A 16,099-nucleotide genomic window follows, 5' to 3' on the forward strand; every position below is an offset into this window, starting at 1 on the left:
TTGTTTCACAAGTAAAAGTGTCAAGTAGTCGAATGTTGAGAATTTTGGACGCCTAACCATTCCTTGGGCTTTTGTTAATGATAATAAGAATGCGGCCTCACCTTGTTTTATGAGCATATTGAACCTGCCTTTTCAAGGCGGTCAGTAGAATGATAGATTGATTTAAAGATTTTAGGCATAATGCCAAGCACTGGGGCAACTAAGGCCATTCAGCGCTGAAACGGAAATTGACGGTGAAAGGATTGCAAGATGTTACAGGAGAAAACCTCAAAGCAGTTGCACTGACTCAATTGTTAGGAGAGGGTGGGCAGTAAGATGGAAGACAGAGAATATGAACGGAGGTACAGTAAAAGGAACGAAAGTAGTTGCAAGTAGGGGCCGCAGGGACGCTGCAAATAACCTTTAGAAATGCCTACATTGCACCGTATGAGGTGCACTGACGGCACTAACCCTCTACGGGAAAGGGTGTCAGTAGAAACCCAAGATTTTAGCAGTTGGTTTATGATAATTATTGCCGCACCAGCAAATCTCTGGTAATGCATCCTTCAGGGTGCGTTTCTGAGAAATGATTCAATGACTCGAAATAAGTTTCCCTTTAGGGGGTATTGCTGTCAGTGCACCTCAAGCTGTAGATTGTAAGCATTACTTTAAGGTTCTTTGCAGCGTCCCTTCGGCGGGGCCTAACTGCAACCCCTTTCATTCCATTTACTGTACCTCCATTCCTATTTTCTTTCCTCCGTCATGCTATCCACCCCCAGCGCCTCAGTGGCGTGATCGGTATGGCCTTGGCCTGCCAGCTCGGTGGCCACAAGTTCGATTCTCGTGCATTCCACTGAGGTGTGAGAGATGTGTATTTCTGGTGATAGAAGTGCACTCGACGTGGTTTGGGAGTCACGTAAAGCCGTTGGTCCCGTTGCTGAATAACCGCTGCTTCCATGCAGCGTAAAAACACCATACAAACAAACAAAATCCACCCTCTCCTAACAATTGTTTCATAGTGCAACTGCGAGATTATCCTCCTATTACAGCTTTAAACCTCTCTATTTTCAATTTTCCATTTGAGGGCTGAATGATCTCTAGGTCTCAGCGCTATAATTCTGTATACCACTACTTTCGAAATAACTGCACCTGTATCGCATTGATGTCTCGTCTTAGGTATACCGGGTCTAGCAGGTGAGCTGAATATATTCCTAGTTATTATTGATATAGTCAACCATATCTAGAAGCTTTAACCTCTGGTGACCTTCTGCTTCGAAGCTCGGGGCAGTGCTTATCAACAAGGCGTGATGCGACCTCCAGCTTACTCATGACGCATGCAAGATTTTCCTCTCGTGTATAAGTTGTAAACGTTATATTCCTAACTTTTGACGTAAATTAAAACGTGCTAAAATCTACGGCCAAATGGAGCCTTGTTTTACCAACGAAAATTAAACAAATATGCTATATTTTATCAGAAATTATTTCAGAAATTATTTTTCTGTACTGTTTTAACATGCACATTGTTTATTTTTTACATTTTCATTCTAATAAGTAATTCATAAATATCCTTTCCTAAAATTCCTGTCCTTTTCATTGTCAAATAAATAATAAATGTCTTATCGTAAAATTCCTGTATTGTTAACTCAACTGAAACGCCTTTTTTCAGACCTTTTTAGGTTTTTCCATAGACCTTTCCTAACCCACGAACAAGAACAAGAACAACATCAGCAACAACAACAATAGTTTGTAGGCTTACTCCACGAGTAAGCGAAACTAGTCGAAGGCATGGGCTAATGATAGTGATTGCGGAAGTAACCGGTCGTAGCTGCATATGTTGCCCTTTTAAGGAACTGCCGTTTAACGTACTTCATCGCTCGGGGATGTGACCTTGTTTTGCATAAATGAAATACCATCTCACCTGTATAAACTTCGGTATTATATGACGAACTGTGCTCTTAATGAACTAATTACAAACATAGACACATATATATAATGTATGTTAATATATATATATATATATATATATATATATATATATATATATATATATATATATATATATATATATATATATATATACAAATCATATATAACTGAATCACGAAAGTATGGACCGTGATGAATATATAAATACGTAGAGACAGAATCCACGTTTCTCTTCGTGGATTTTTCTTTATATCTATCTATCTATCTATCTATCTATCTATCTATCTATCTATACTATCTATCTATCTATCTATCATATCTATCTATATATCTATATATATATAATATATATAGATATATATCTATAAATATATATATTATATATTATTATTATATATATTGTCATTTGTCTCATGTGCATTCTTGTCCATCCTTTCATCAATTGCATTTATAGATTTTTTTTTTCGTCGGGACTAATAAGAAGAAAAAGTGGCAACTCATCAATCGATTACTGATCGTTTTCCTGTGCAGTCAGTCATCCGATCCCTTTCGTTCCGGCAAGACGGAAGAGGTTGCAACAAGAGAAAATGAAACGGTGACTCATTGGTCTCCCGACCTTGAGTTGATGTCTTGGGACATTTATACTCGCCCAAGCAGGCAAGCACTTCCTTAATGAACATAAGTCATTTACCACCATCTTAACGTGCCCTTGAACTGGACGTTATTTTAAGTAGTAGCGCTTATTTTGAATTATAGGCCATTTATAATTCACCTTCGCTTACTTTTCCAGCTTAGTGTCATGATGAGGAGTAGTTGAAGGTATGGCGTTGGGTGTATATTGTTGACTGGGCCACTTATCTGCTACGAAAGTAATACTGGATATCAGCAATGTTATTGAGATTTCCTGTAAAATCTGTCACGTTCATTGGGTCGCAGTAGTACATTTTGACGGAGCAATGACCACACTTTTGGACTCTCTCTCTCTCTCTCTCTCTCTCTCTCTCTCTCTCTCTCTCTCTCTCTCTCTCTCTCTCTCTCTCTCTCTCTCTCTCTCTCGCTGGGGCCAGCTTCTGTCCACTAATGCCTAGGTCAACAGAGGCATACTGGTTTTAGGGAAGGGCCAGGTTTGTCCGGTTCCGGGGTGGAGTGACCGTGCTGTGGTGAGCCAAGGTAAACTAAAAGCGTTGCGAGAGAGAGAGAGAGAGAGAGAGAGAGAGAGAGAGAGAGAGAGAGAATCACCTTTATTCCATTATTATGCAATTAATGGTGTGATGAATAATTTATCTGTGGTAGGCGTTTATGCCTCATGAAGAATATATTGTGGGATAAGGATAATTTTCACGTTTAATTATATACTCGGGGAACAGTATACGTACCCTTTAGAAGCGTAAACCAAGATACCCTCATTCTTTTTTCCCATAACAAGAGGCTGGCCCCGAGCTGGAAGACGACGAGTCTAAATGCGGAGTTCTTCATCTGTAGACTGTGGCTGTTTCACAGAGTCGCCTTTTTGGGAGTCTCATTAACCCCAGTTAGGTCGATGAGATTATTATTGACCTCTGTGATAAGTACTTTACGCTGCCTGCGTTTATGTAACACAATTACGTAACACGGTTATCTGCAAGGGTGGTTGTGTACAGAGTGCATGGTGTTTGCATAGATATATATATATATATATATATGTATAACTGAATCACGAAAGTTAGGAACGTGATAAATCCATAAAAAAAGATATATGCCACGAAGGAAAAATAAACGAAGGAGGATCTGCAAGATCTTTCGACGTTAAACGTCCTTTACTGAGCAGAGACTGACATAAATACGGGAAAAGACAATACAAGAAGATTCGTATAACTGACAGATAGGGATTATAAAGAGATTAGTACCTAGAATCCGACACACCTGGAAGATAAGAAACCTTCCCAAACAAGCATAAACAATGGGTGCAATTAAAGGTTTAAGACAATCATCTCAGATACAATTTTAAGACAATTAAAGGATTATAGGTGACAGCTATTCAGACTTGGTAAACAAAACCATATTCACAATACATGTCAGACATACATTACAACAAAAATAATAACTCTAAGGCAACTGATTTTTATTTAAGTCAGTAATTATATCTTTGAGGTCATTCTTAAACATGTTACAGATACAAGGGTCTAAATGAAAAAGGCCACGATTAACATTGAAATTACAATGAAAAGTAAGTTGTATTAAAGCAGATTCTAAAAGACTTCGTGATAAGACATCTCTTGACCTTGCAATTACTGAACTATCAACCCAATTTATTCGGTGGTTGTTTTCACTTAAATGAATGAATATTGCATTAGATTTTTGCCCAGTTTTTACAGAATATTTTTGCTGGCTTAGCCTTACTTCTAAGCCTTTGCTAGACTGTCCGAGATAAAATGAGGGACAATCCATACATGGAATTTTATATATTATGTTGTTGCTTTCTCTGGGGCCATTTTTTTTATTAACATTCCTTTTAGTGTGTTATTATAGGAAAAAACAAGGTTGACATTAAAAGCTTTTAACAATGATTTAATGGTTTCAAATCCGTTGAAATAAGGCAAACTGAGAATGTTCTTAGAATTTTCTTTCTGCGTGTTACTTACACTATAAAACTTTTTGTGGGCTTTATTATAACAAATGTCTAATATATGTGAAGGATAGCATAAATCTTTCCCTATTTTTCTTATGTATTCAATTTCTTGATCCAAATATTGTGGACTGACAATGCGCAATGCTCGTAAAAACATAAAGGAAAAAACTTATATTTTTATGTTAAGATGGTGGCCTGAGAAGAAATGAACATAAGTTAAGTTGTTGGTCGGTTTCCTATAAATACTGAATTTACATTGAAATGGTTCTCTATGTATCAAAACATCTAAGAAAGGGAGGCAATTGTCTTTTTCTAATTCTAGAGTAAACTTAATCGATGGTACCTGGTTATTTAATTTAGAGAGTAAATCATTTACATCAATACCGACAGGAAGAACAGCTAAACAATCATCAACATAACGATACCACTTTACAGGAATATAAATGATATTAGGTAAGTAGCGTTTTTCAAAGAATTCCATGTACAGGTTTGAGAGTAATGGTGATAAAGGATTTCCCATTGCCATGCCAAATATTTGTTGATAAAATTCACCACTGAATATAAACTTACAATCACAAATGCACAAACTCATGAGTGAAATAATGTGACTTATAGGTAGAGGTAATTCATGCTGAGTTAGTTCATTACTAAGATATTCTAAAATAGAGTATAGGGACTTTAGTAAAAAGAGAACATACATCAAAACTAACGAATCTATCAGTAGGGCAAAGAGCAATTTTGTTTAATTTATTAACTAAATCTAGAGAATTATATATATGAGAATCGGAGATGTTTCCAAGTAACGGGGACAAGATCTTAGTGATATATTTCGAAAGTTTATATGAAATTGAACCAACAGTACTGATAATAGGCCGCATAGGGTTATTTTCTTTGTGCGTTTTGACTAATCCGTACAAGTAAGGTAGCGAAGGAGATTTGACTGACAATTTGCCTAATAGTTCTGTTTTATCTTTAAGGATACTTTTCACTATGCTATTGAAGTTTTTTATGACTTGATCAAGGGGATTTTTTGTTAGTTTTTTATAAGTCACATCAATCATCTGAGATGATTGTCTTAAACCTTTAATTGCACCCATTGTTTATGCTTGTTTGGGAAGGTTTCTTATCTTCCAGGTGTGTCGGATTCTAGGTACTAATCTCTTTATAATCCCTATCTGTCAGTTATACGAATCTTCTTGTATTGTCTTTTCCCGTATTTATGTCAGTCTCTGCTCAGTAAAGGACGTTTAACGTCGAAAGATCTTGCAGATCCTCCTTCGTTTATTTTGCCTTCGTGGCATATATCTTTAAATTATATATATATATATATATATATATATAATATATATCTATATATATATATATATATATATATATATATGTATTTATATATTTGTATATGCATATATATGATTATTATATATTATATATATATATATATATATTATATATATATATATGATAGTAGTAATAGATTAACATATAATATATATAAATATATAATATATAGTAGATATATATATATATATATATATATATATATATACGTATAATATATATACAATATATATATCTATATATATATCATATATATATATATATATATATATATATATACATATATATATATATATATATATATATATAGGTATATATATATATATATATATATATGATATATATATATATATATATATATATATATATATATATATACGTATATATAAAGATATATATATATATATGTGTGTGTGTGTGTGTGTGTGTATGTGTGTGTGTGTGTATATATAGTATATATATATATATATATATATATATATATATATATATATATATATATATATATATATATATATATATATATATATATATATATATAGGACTATAAAACGCCGGGTGATTGTTTTTTCTTGTACTGGTACCTACAAATAACGAAAATGTCGTCTCTCATTTTCGTAGTCTCGTCAAAATCGTACTGAAGGGCTTTGTTGTTAAGGAGAAGAATGTTGTTGCCGGCGTTTAATCAGTAGGGGACCTAAGCGTTCACCTTGTTGTTGTCTTGTCCCTCCGATATCTCATGAACTATGCGGCCGAGTTCAGTGAAATTTTGAGCAGGCGATTGCTATGGGTCAAGGAAGAATTCTTTAGACTATGAAGAGGATGCTAACTGGGTTTTGTCATTTGTTAACACTGCAGACAGTTAGTTTTTGTGGGAGGATTTTAAGGAAATGTTGCGTAGGTATGGGCTGTGGGCTCAGGAAAAGTTTATTTGATTTTGGGTTTTCAATTTGTATGCCATACAAATCTTGGATTGCAAGTTTCCTTACGAAATGCCCACAAGAAATTCACTTGACGTTTTCAGATGAAGTTATACTTTGTACTCAGCTTTGATAGTCATTACTTACCGAAGTGTTCATGTGATGCTTCGAAGACTTTTACAGCAAATCACTATCCATAGATGCTATTCTGTGCATGCCTCACGCTCCATTGCTTAAGGCTATTTCGCTAGGAATTATAAGGCATGAGGTCAGTCTACTGAAATATTCGGATTATCTTGCAAAAGCAACGGCACCAATGTCTTAAATTCTTTTCAGGCTAAGGATTTTGAGAGGTGTTCTCCAGAATGAACAGTTTCTCGAAGTCCTCATCGCCTCGTATGTTTGTGTAATTCACGAATTTCGGAGGAGAATCTTTCGATGATCCACTCCCACTAAGTCACCAACCCACACTGTTTCGGCCTAGCGGCTAGCGTTGCGTAGCGGCACTAGAACGACTTGTGGCCGGCCTCTGCGCAGCCGGGAGGGGGAGGCGGGAGAGGAGGGAAGGGGTATGGTCAGCCGATGTATACGTCCGTTCGTCCGTTATAGAAAGCCGCCGCAGGCTTCGGATGATCGGCTGGTGTTGGAGAATGGCAAGGAAGCATCCAAGACCCGTCGTTAGATGGGGAGGGAGGGAGAGATTGGGATGGGGGGAAGACCGATGCTGGGAGAAGAGGAGATGCAGGGAGGCTTCATCTCTGCCATAAACGTTCAACTAACGGTCTTGAGATGGAGGGCACACAGAACGGGTTCCCTTTGGAGTGCAGTACCTCGGCCACCGAGAGAGAGGCCATGGCAGTACTCACTTCATAAGGGGTTAATAGTTTAAGGAATCGTCGACCGTTTTATGCCTTAATCAGGTTTTTTTTCTTTTGCCCCAGAGGCCTTTGATTAGAATTATCATCATTAGAGTTTCCGCATTTTATTTCTTCTTGCCTGAGAAAAATGACAAATTTTTAACCAATTTGTATTTTTCATAACTAACAAACCATCGGTCTTATTATTAGGATAATGCTAGCGCTTCCAGTTTGGCGTTAGTATTATCCTAATGTTAAGACCGATGGTTTGTTAGTTATGGAAAATACAAATTAGTTAAAGATTTGTCATTCATCAGATGCTTTGATACACGTATTAAACCTGTTAGGCAAATGCGATCGTTTCACATACAGTTTATTTATTTATTTATCTATTTATTACAGAGGTCCTTTTTGGAAGCTGTACTTGATTTATCTCCAATTTCGTGGAGTGCGAGTGCTATAATTTCAGGGGTTTTTGGCCAACTCAAGACCAAATGTTAATTGGTATGGAGCATGATGCTGATGGCGCCGTACGGTAGTGGAACAGGCAACGCACGCGATCATTACTATGTAATAGCGCGAGACGAAATAATCAACATATTTGTGGTTGCATAAATTGCATGAGATTTCATATGGACGTGAATTATACGGCGAATGAGAGATATTTTATAACATTTTAGGAAGAGATTGAGAGGATTAGGAAAGGAATCGGGTATGGATATTAATTCTGGATAGTCCTTGATAAAAATGTAAGTTTAGGAATATTAAATAGAAGATGGAACAGTGAAGATTCGACTGAGTGAATGCTTGAGGTGTTCAATCCAGAAAAAAGATTTTGGAGCGATAGTTTGGAAGCCGTTGTAAATTCTACCTCAAGATTGCCGTAGGAAGTTATGAAAAACATTCATGTTTAACGTCTGGTATGTAAATCGGTAAAAACAAGATTAATGATGCTTACTACGGAATAAATCGACGAGAATTGCCGTTGGAGATGTGTCTCTCTTTGATGGATTGGGGGTGAGAATAAAAAAAAATCAGTAACCAGTTTTTGTCTCATATTCTGACAGTCAGAATGGAGGAGGGAAGAGACATATAAAAGGGTATTAAAACAATGCCTTTTGAATTAACACATGATTCACCGTGGGAGGGTAATGCCGTCAGTGGACCTCACATGCTGCACTGTATGCATTACTTATGGTTCTTTGCAGTCCCTTCGGCCCCATAGCTGCAGGCCCCTTCCATTCCTTTTACCAAGGTCTGTAGACCTTGCCTTTTACCATACCTCAGTTCATATTCTCTTTCGTTCATCTTGCCTCTGCTAACAACTGTTCCAACATCATTTTCATAAAAGAAAATTTTAAAAATTAAAATTAAAAACAGAATACTACTAGCCCAAGGGTTCTAGTACAGAAAACAGCCCAGTATAGAAAAGGGAAATGGGGAAGTATTAAAAAAAAACTATGATAGACAGATAACAAAGAACAACAAATAATACAATAAAATGGATAAGAAAAAGTACAAATATACTCGTAAGTGAAACTCATATCAGCTTGCTCAGTAAGTAAAACTTTGCGACACGTTTGAACTACAGAAATTCCAGCGGCTTGACTATTGGATTAAGGTCATTCCATAATTTGGTTCACAGTAGGGTTTCCTTCCCGGGATCCCGGAATCCCGGGATTTTGGACCAAAATGTGCCTCTTATATTTCCCGGGATTTGAGTTGATAACCCTGGATTTTTACTGGTATTACATATTTCCGATACACAGTCATTACAAGGCGTGTCGGAACAGTTTGCTGGACATGTTAGAGCGATTTCTTGAGGTAAAAAGTTCTGTTGCAAAAGCCATGATTGACTGTAATATTGTAATGGACATTACAAAGAGTGAATTTGGGGTAATAAATGACTTGGTTAAAGCACTCCAGCCAGTGAAAATAGGGGCAGAAAGGCTGGGAAACAGAAGTACAACTTTGCTTTGTTCAGAGGGTATATTTTCATTCATATTAAAAGAACTGGATGAGCAGATTTCTCCATTTTCAGTTAAGCTGAAAAGTTCCTTATTCAAAAGAATAAATGAGAGGAGGAATAAAGTTCTTGTTGGCCTTATGAAATACCTTCATTGTGGAAAGTTTCATGATAATTGTGAAGGAGTGCTACAAGCATTGCCAGTAAAGTCCACTCTTGTAAATGCAGCTCAAAAGATGTTTACAAGACTGTTTGCAACACCCAACGAAGAGGACCCAGGTTTTGAGCCACAACTATCAGAATCTGATGAGAATGTGGATATATCTATTGAAGAAGAAATGCCACTTGCACATAAAATCCAGGCAGCAATAGAACAGGTTCACAGCATAAGCAAAAAGGAGTATGATTGCATACATATAGGAAAGGAATTTAATGTGTTTGAGGTAACAGGAGAGAGAACGCAAAATTTAGAAAAAATATTCCAGGCCCTCAAAAATGTATCACCAACATCAGTTGAAGCTGAAAGGGCTTTTTCAGCTGCTGGAATCTTTATTACAAAACTAAGAACCAGGTTAACTGATCGCAGTATTGATTGTGTTTGTGGAAGAACTGCTATATATATAACTCATAGATAATGTTATGTAACTCGAAAAAATTTCTAGTTTATTTCATGCAACTCAAAAAAATTCTTGTCTATGAATTAATGTACTAATTTTTAATGGAGCAAGGATTATTATCCTATCACAGTAGCTTCTAGTTCTAAATTACATTGATTTAGTTTAAATATGATGGCTACCAATAATATCAATGACAACTAATAGAACTTAATTCTCTAATTGAGATTAAATAAAATTGTGCTTGATCAACCACGTGTATCATTAGACAGCCTAGTTTCTGCTGTTACACTATTTTTACACTTATTTTGAAAGTATGATACACTGTAGCTATTTGAGATATCAAAGCACTAATAGAGCTTAGTATAAAACCTTTTAATAGCACCTGATGCGGGAAATCCCAGGATCCCGGGAAATAGCCTGATTTTTCCCGAAATCCCGGGATACAGAAAAGTTCCTTAAATAGGAAACCTTAGTTCTCAGAAGGAATAAAACTTTTAAAACTTGTTTTTGTTGGGCGTCACAGAAGCAAAACTGTAGGATTAACTGCATGTCTAGTGTTGCTTGGTGGATGGTATAGTTTGAGAAGACCTGGATGCAAAGGATGATAAGAATTACAAAACATCTCCCACAACATTTACAGTGAGTTACTTGTTGAATGACTGCCGAAGTTTAATACCAAGGTGAAGTATAAGAAATTCAATAGAATTCATGTTTTGGGAACAATTCAAGATGCCAATCAGGAATAAACAAATTTGGGAACAACCGGTGGAAAAAGGTAGTAGTGAAGGTCAGTAGTGTGGTAGATGAGAAGGATTAGGAGTGAGAATAAATTCCCAGGAGAAACAACTAGATACAGGGAAAAGAATTAAGTTTTAGCAATGCGACATTCAGGAAAAAACGGAATTACGTTTTGGAAAAACAAACAGCAGACTACAAAGAGTATGGTAAAGCAAGTGATGTAACTTTGGTTATTTCAATCCCGTAGCAAACCCCTTCAAATGTGCTGGATATATCTCTCCAAAGTTCCCAAGTCATTCTAGACAGTATTTTGAAAGTTGATGAAGAATAATGCAAATCAGGAAGTGGATCCCATTTTGTTGCGGTACAACTGAAACATGGGTGCAATTATACTCTGTTTTTTTTTCATCTGTCCATCCGCCTGTGGTGTTTTTGTATGGTAACACTGCATCCCGGGCTTTAGATAGTTACGCTAATTGTAAGTTTTAGGTAAATAAAAGGATATCTGGGTGTAAATTAGTAACTGAAAAGTGTTTTAATAATTTACTGTATGCGAATTACACCGTTAATATTCGAAATAGGATATTATTATAATCGTTGAATGTAACCCTCTTACGCCGACTGGACGTATTTTACGTCTACATTTTTTGTCTCCCGTGTGCCGACTGGACGTATTTTACGTCGACTTACAAAAGTTTTTTTTTAAATTCGCGGAAAAATACGTATAAGCCTACCAGCCTAAAACTTTTGAATCACGCGCCTTAGGGGATGCTGGAGTTCACGGATCAAGGTGTTGTTTTGTTTACAATCGTTACGCAGGCGCGCAAGCGCGAATTTCTTTCTTGCCGCACTAAAAAGTATCTGTGACACATCTCGGAAATTATTTCGTCACGTTGACATAATTTTTGTACCATTGTAAATTAGCCGTTAGATGAAGTATTATATATGAAAATGTGCGCATTTTTATGTAGAATACAACAATAAAATACTGATGATTGTAGCTTTTATCAGTTTTGAGATATTTTCATATAAAAAACGATAATTGCCAAACTTTCAACCTTCGGTCAACTTTGACTCTACCGAAATGGTCGAAAAACGCAATTGTAAGCTAAAACTCTTATATTTTAGTAATATTCAATCATTTACCTTGATTTTGCAACTAATAGGAAGTCTCTAGCACAATATTTCGATTTATGGTGAATTTATGAAAAACTTTTTCCTTACGTCCGGGCGGTAACTCTTCCGAAAAAAATCATACATGCGATTGTGGTAATGTTTGCACCATTTTAAAATTAGCCGTTATATAAAGTTTTATATATGGAAATGTGCGCAATTTCATGCACAATACATCTAAAAACAACCCATGGTTGTAGCTTTTATCAGTTTTGAGATATTTTCATATAAATAACGATAATTGCCAAAATTTCAACCTTCGGTCAACTTTGACTCTACCGAAATGGTCGAAAAACGCAATTGTAAGCTAAAACGCTTATATTCTAGTAATATTCAAGCATTTACCTTTCTTTTGCAACAAATTGGAAGTCTCTAGCACAATATTTCGATTTATGGTGAATTTATGAAAAAAATAACACTTTCTTTACGTCCGCGCGGTAACTCTTCCGAAAAAATCATACGTGCGATTGTGGTAAAGTTTGGACCATTTTAAATTAGCCGTTACATAAAGTTTTACATATGAAAATGTGCGCAATTTCATGTAGAATACAACAAAAAATATTTGAAGGTTGTAGCTTTTCTCATTTTTGAAATATTTGCATATAAATCACGATAAATTGAAAAAAACCACGTTCGGTCAATTTTGACTCTACCGAAATGGTCGAAAAACGCAATTGTAAGCTAAAACTCTTACAGTCTAGTAATATTCAGTCATTTATCTTCATCTTGAAACAAATTTGAAGTCTCTAGCAAAATATTTAGATTTATGGTGAATTTAAAAATAATCTTTCCTTCCCTCCGCGCGCGGATTCTTTGCCACAAATCTCCGAAATGCGTACGTCCCATTCTCGGAATATTTGCTCCGTTTCATATTAGGCATTTCATAGAGTTTTATATATGAAAATGTGCGCAATTTCATGTAGAATAAAACGAAAAATATTTGAAGGTTGTAACTTTTCTTATTTCCGAAATAATTGCATATAAAAAATATATACGTATATATAAAAAATTTGACATTCGGTCAACTTTAACTCGTCAGATATGGTCGAAAACTGCAATTGTAAGCTAATACTCTTACAGTATAGTAATATTCAATCATTTGTCTTCATTTTGAAAGAAATTGGAAGTCTCTAGGACAATATTTAGATTTATGGTGAATTTTTGAAAAAAATATTTGTTTACGTCCGCTCGTTACGAATTCATGCATTATTTTGTGATAATATCTTCTCTGTGTTGCTTTTATCGTTTTACAATGTGTTATATACCTAAATGATCGCAATTTAGTGTACATTACAACGAAAAAAAAGTAACTTGTTACCTTTAACCGTTTTGCACACAGCACGATTTGAATACAATTATATATGAAATTTCGTTTTTGCGCTATCATATATCGCATTATTTATATATGATAATGATAATCTTTTTCATTTCTGATGGTTGCATACTAAACTTCAGGCAATGGCAAAAAAAGGAGCCAAAAATGAACTCTTAATCTTGAAAACTAAGCACGCTGTGATTTTTTTGAAAAAAATATTTTTTCCGCTTCCGCTCTCACTCCGAAACCCCTCCGGCATACGGAAGACAATTTTTTATTTACCGCTCCGGCGTAAGAGGGGTAAGCTGAATGTAACTATCTAAAGCCCGGGACGCAGTGTTACCATACAAAAACACCACAGGCGGATGGACAGATGAAAAAAAAAAACAGAGTATAGTGACTTTCAGTTATGTTTGGTAGACTAACCTATAGTAAGCCATAAAGCTTGTTGGTTTTGGAAATAGCACCTTTGCTTTCATCTCCAGTTTTTTATCAGCATTCCCATAAAAAGAAAAAACTTATTTCAAACAGATCCCTGCCACTGTTCAGCTAAACCATTAGAATTAGAATATACAATTTAGGCGAAAGGCCAAGTGCTTGGGACCTATGAGGTCACTCAGCGCTGAAAAGAAAATTTAGAGTAAAAGGTTGCAAAGGTGTAACAGGAGGACAATTGTTAGGAAGAAAGATGATATGAATGGAGGTACAGTAAAAATGTTTAAAGGAGTTGCAGATAGGAAACAAAGGGACACTGCAATGAACCTCAAGTAATGCGCTAAAACACTGGAATCTAAATTGTGTCATTTTGCTGTCATAGGTAGTACAGCACTGACATGTGGCTTAAGTTTTGAACGAAGACTCTCCCTTGGTATGAGTCAATAAATTTTGTTATGCTATTATACCATTATCTCTACTAGCTGGTCTGAATGCACACACCTGTCGAGAGTGAAAATGTGAAAACAATTGTCCTATGTAGAAAAGAATTTTGTGGAGAATACATTCGCTAATGAAAGGGAAATTGAGAGTAAAAGGTTTCAAAGAGTTGTAACAGGAGAACATAGCAGTGTACTATGAAAGTGTTGTTAGAAGAGAGTGGAAAGTTAGGTGTTATGAGATGAAGGTTGGAAGGTGATCAATTACCTGGTTTTGGAGGAGTTAGATTTCCATTGGTTCTCAAGGAATGCTTGTTGTAGTGAAATGCTTTTAAAAAAATAAGCATCAGGGATTCGTGTCTCATAAGAAACAATTTTCCCCATTAGAAATAATCACTTTTCACGCATAGATGATTTGGAAGGGTTGAAGTCTTATATCTCCTCGTTTCACATGAAATACTATGGCACTTTTTATTAAAACTGGTGACCAATGGACCACAGATTCTAAGTCAGTAAAGTGCAGAGGTCCTAATCCAGTTTGAAAGCATTCTTAAAAATGTCCAGTGTTAGTTTCATGGAGTCATTTTATTGCCAGATATCAACGACTTCTTTTGGTTTTCTAAGAACCCTGATTGTAACTTCCTCGTCCATTCGGTTGGTAACATGGACTATGAAGCCGTTAATTTTTTTCTGATTGGCCATCATCTTTAAAATTGGTAACTCATCATGTCAAGGAGCACTCGTATGTTTGTCAGAAACTGTTATTGGGATGAAGAGGGGTTGTCACAGAAAAACCTAAAACCAAGGTCCTTTAAATATACTCGGATTCTCGGGCATTCCATTGAGGTGTGAGAGATGTATATTTCTGGTGATAGAAGTTCACTCTCGATGTGGTTCGGAAGTCACGTGAAGCCGTTGGTCCCATTGCTGAATAACCACTGGTTCAATGCAACGTAAAAACACCATGCAAACAAACAAACAACCCTAATTTTGTTAAAAACCTTGAGGGATGCCTTCTAAGATGCAAACTCTTACCTTGTCAAAATTGTATTACCTTTGTCATCTGTATGACCATAACTTCACATTTCCTGGATTCTCTATAAGCTCTCGGGTTGTGAAAAAGAAAAAAAAACTATAACCAGTGACAGGACATATAGGTCTAGTTAATGTTCTTGCCTTAGGTTATTTTATTGTACGTACTATCATTTTGGAGTTTTGTGGAATTTTAATTTTACACCATAACTGGATGGTGAAGTAATGCGTAGTAACCCAGCTTTAATTTTGACTAATTTAGTAATGATATTTTTTGTTGTACATGATAAAGAATCAGATACCATATAACAAAAATATCTACCAGCTAGTCAAGATATATTAATTGATGTACTTACAGAACCAAAATATATAATTCTCTAACAGGTATACTTAATAAATATTCCCACGAGGGTCTGCTGTCACATGGGTGTTGGGGTATGCTGTAAGGCTTATCCAATAGGGTCATTTATTTTGATTCCTTAACTAGAGCTTCTCCGCTGATGACCCTCTTCCTTGTCTCCTAGGTGACAGCAGCTCCATTCAGTGAGACAGTTACTCTTAGTTTGCTAGGACAAACCAGTTCCTTTCGTCAATATCAGCAGACAAGTCTGATTCCTATTGGTGTTGGAAAAATCCCACTAACAATAAACCTCTATTAACTGAAATTAGGTTTTTGACAATGAAACCTCTTTATAGCTTTCCATACACCATTGTCAAGGTAAACGCTTCACTGGAACTAGTGATCAAAGGTATCCCAT

The 16,099-nt window shown here is 35.8% G+C and overlaps 1 protein-coding gene and 1 long non-coding RNA gene across 3 annotated transcripts in view; one reads left to right on the top strand and one right to left on the bottom strand.

Moving 5' to 3' along the window:
• LOC135198713 (carbohydrate sulfotransferase 11-like) overlaps nt 1-7,246 on the bottom strand; it is a 71,627-nt gene extending 64,381 nt beyond the window's left edge. Inside the window, exon 1 of the mRNA XM_064226567.1 lies at nt 6,919-7,246. Coding sequence (XP_064082637.1) covers nt 6,919-6,930 — 12 coding nt within the window. The 5' untranslated portion in view covers nt 6,931-7,246. The remainder of the gene's footprint in view (nt 1-6,918) is intronic.
• Nucleotides 1-16,099, top strand: part of LOC135198715 (uncharacterized) — a 107,956-nt gene that overhangs the window by 43,973 nt on the left and 47,884 nt on the right. The window lies entirely within an intron of this gene.

The sequence above is a fragment of the Macrobrachium nipponense genome, chromosome 22, assembly GCF_015104395.2.
Source record: "Macrobrachium nipponense isolate FS-2020 chromosome 22, ASM1510439v2, whole genome shotgun sequence".
In the NCBI taxonomy this organism is placed as follows: Eukaryota; Metazoa; Arthropoda; class Malacostraca; order Decapoda; family Palaemonidae; genus Macrobrachium; species Macrobrachium nipponense.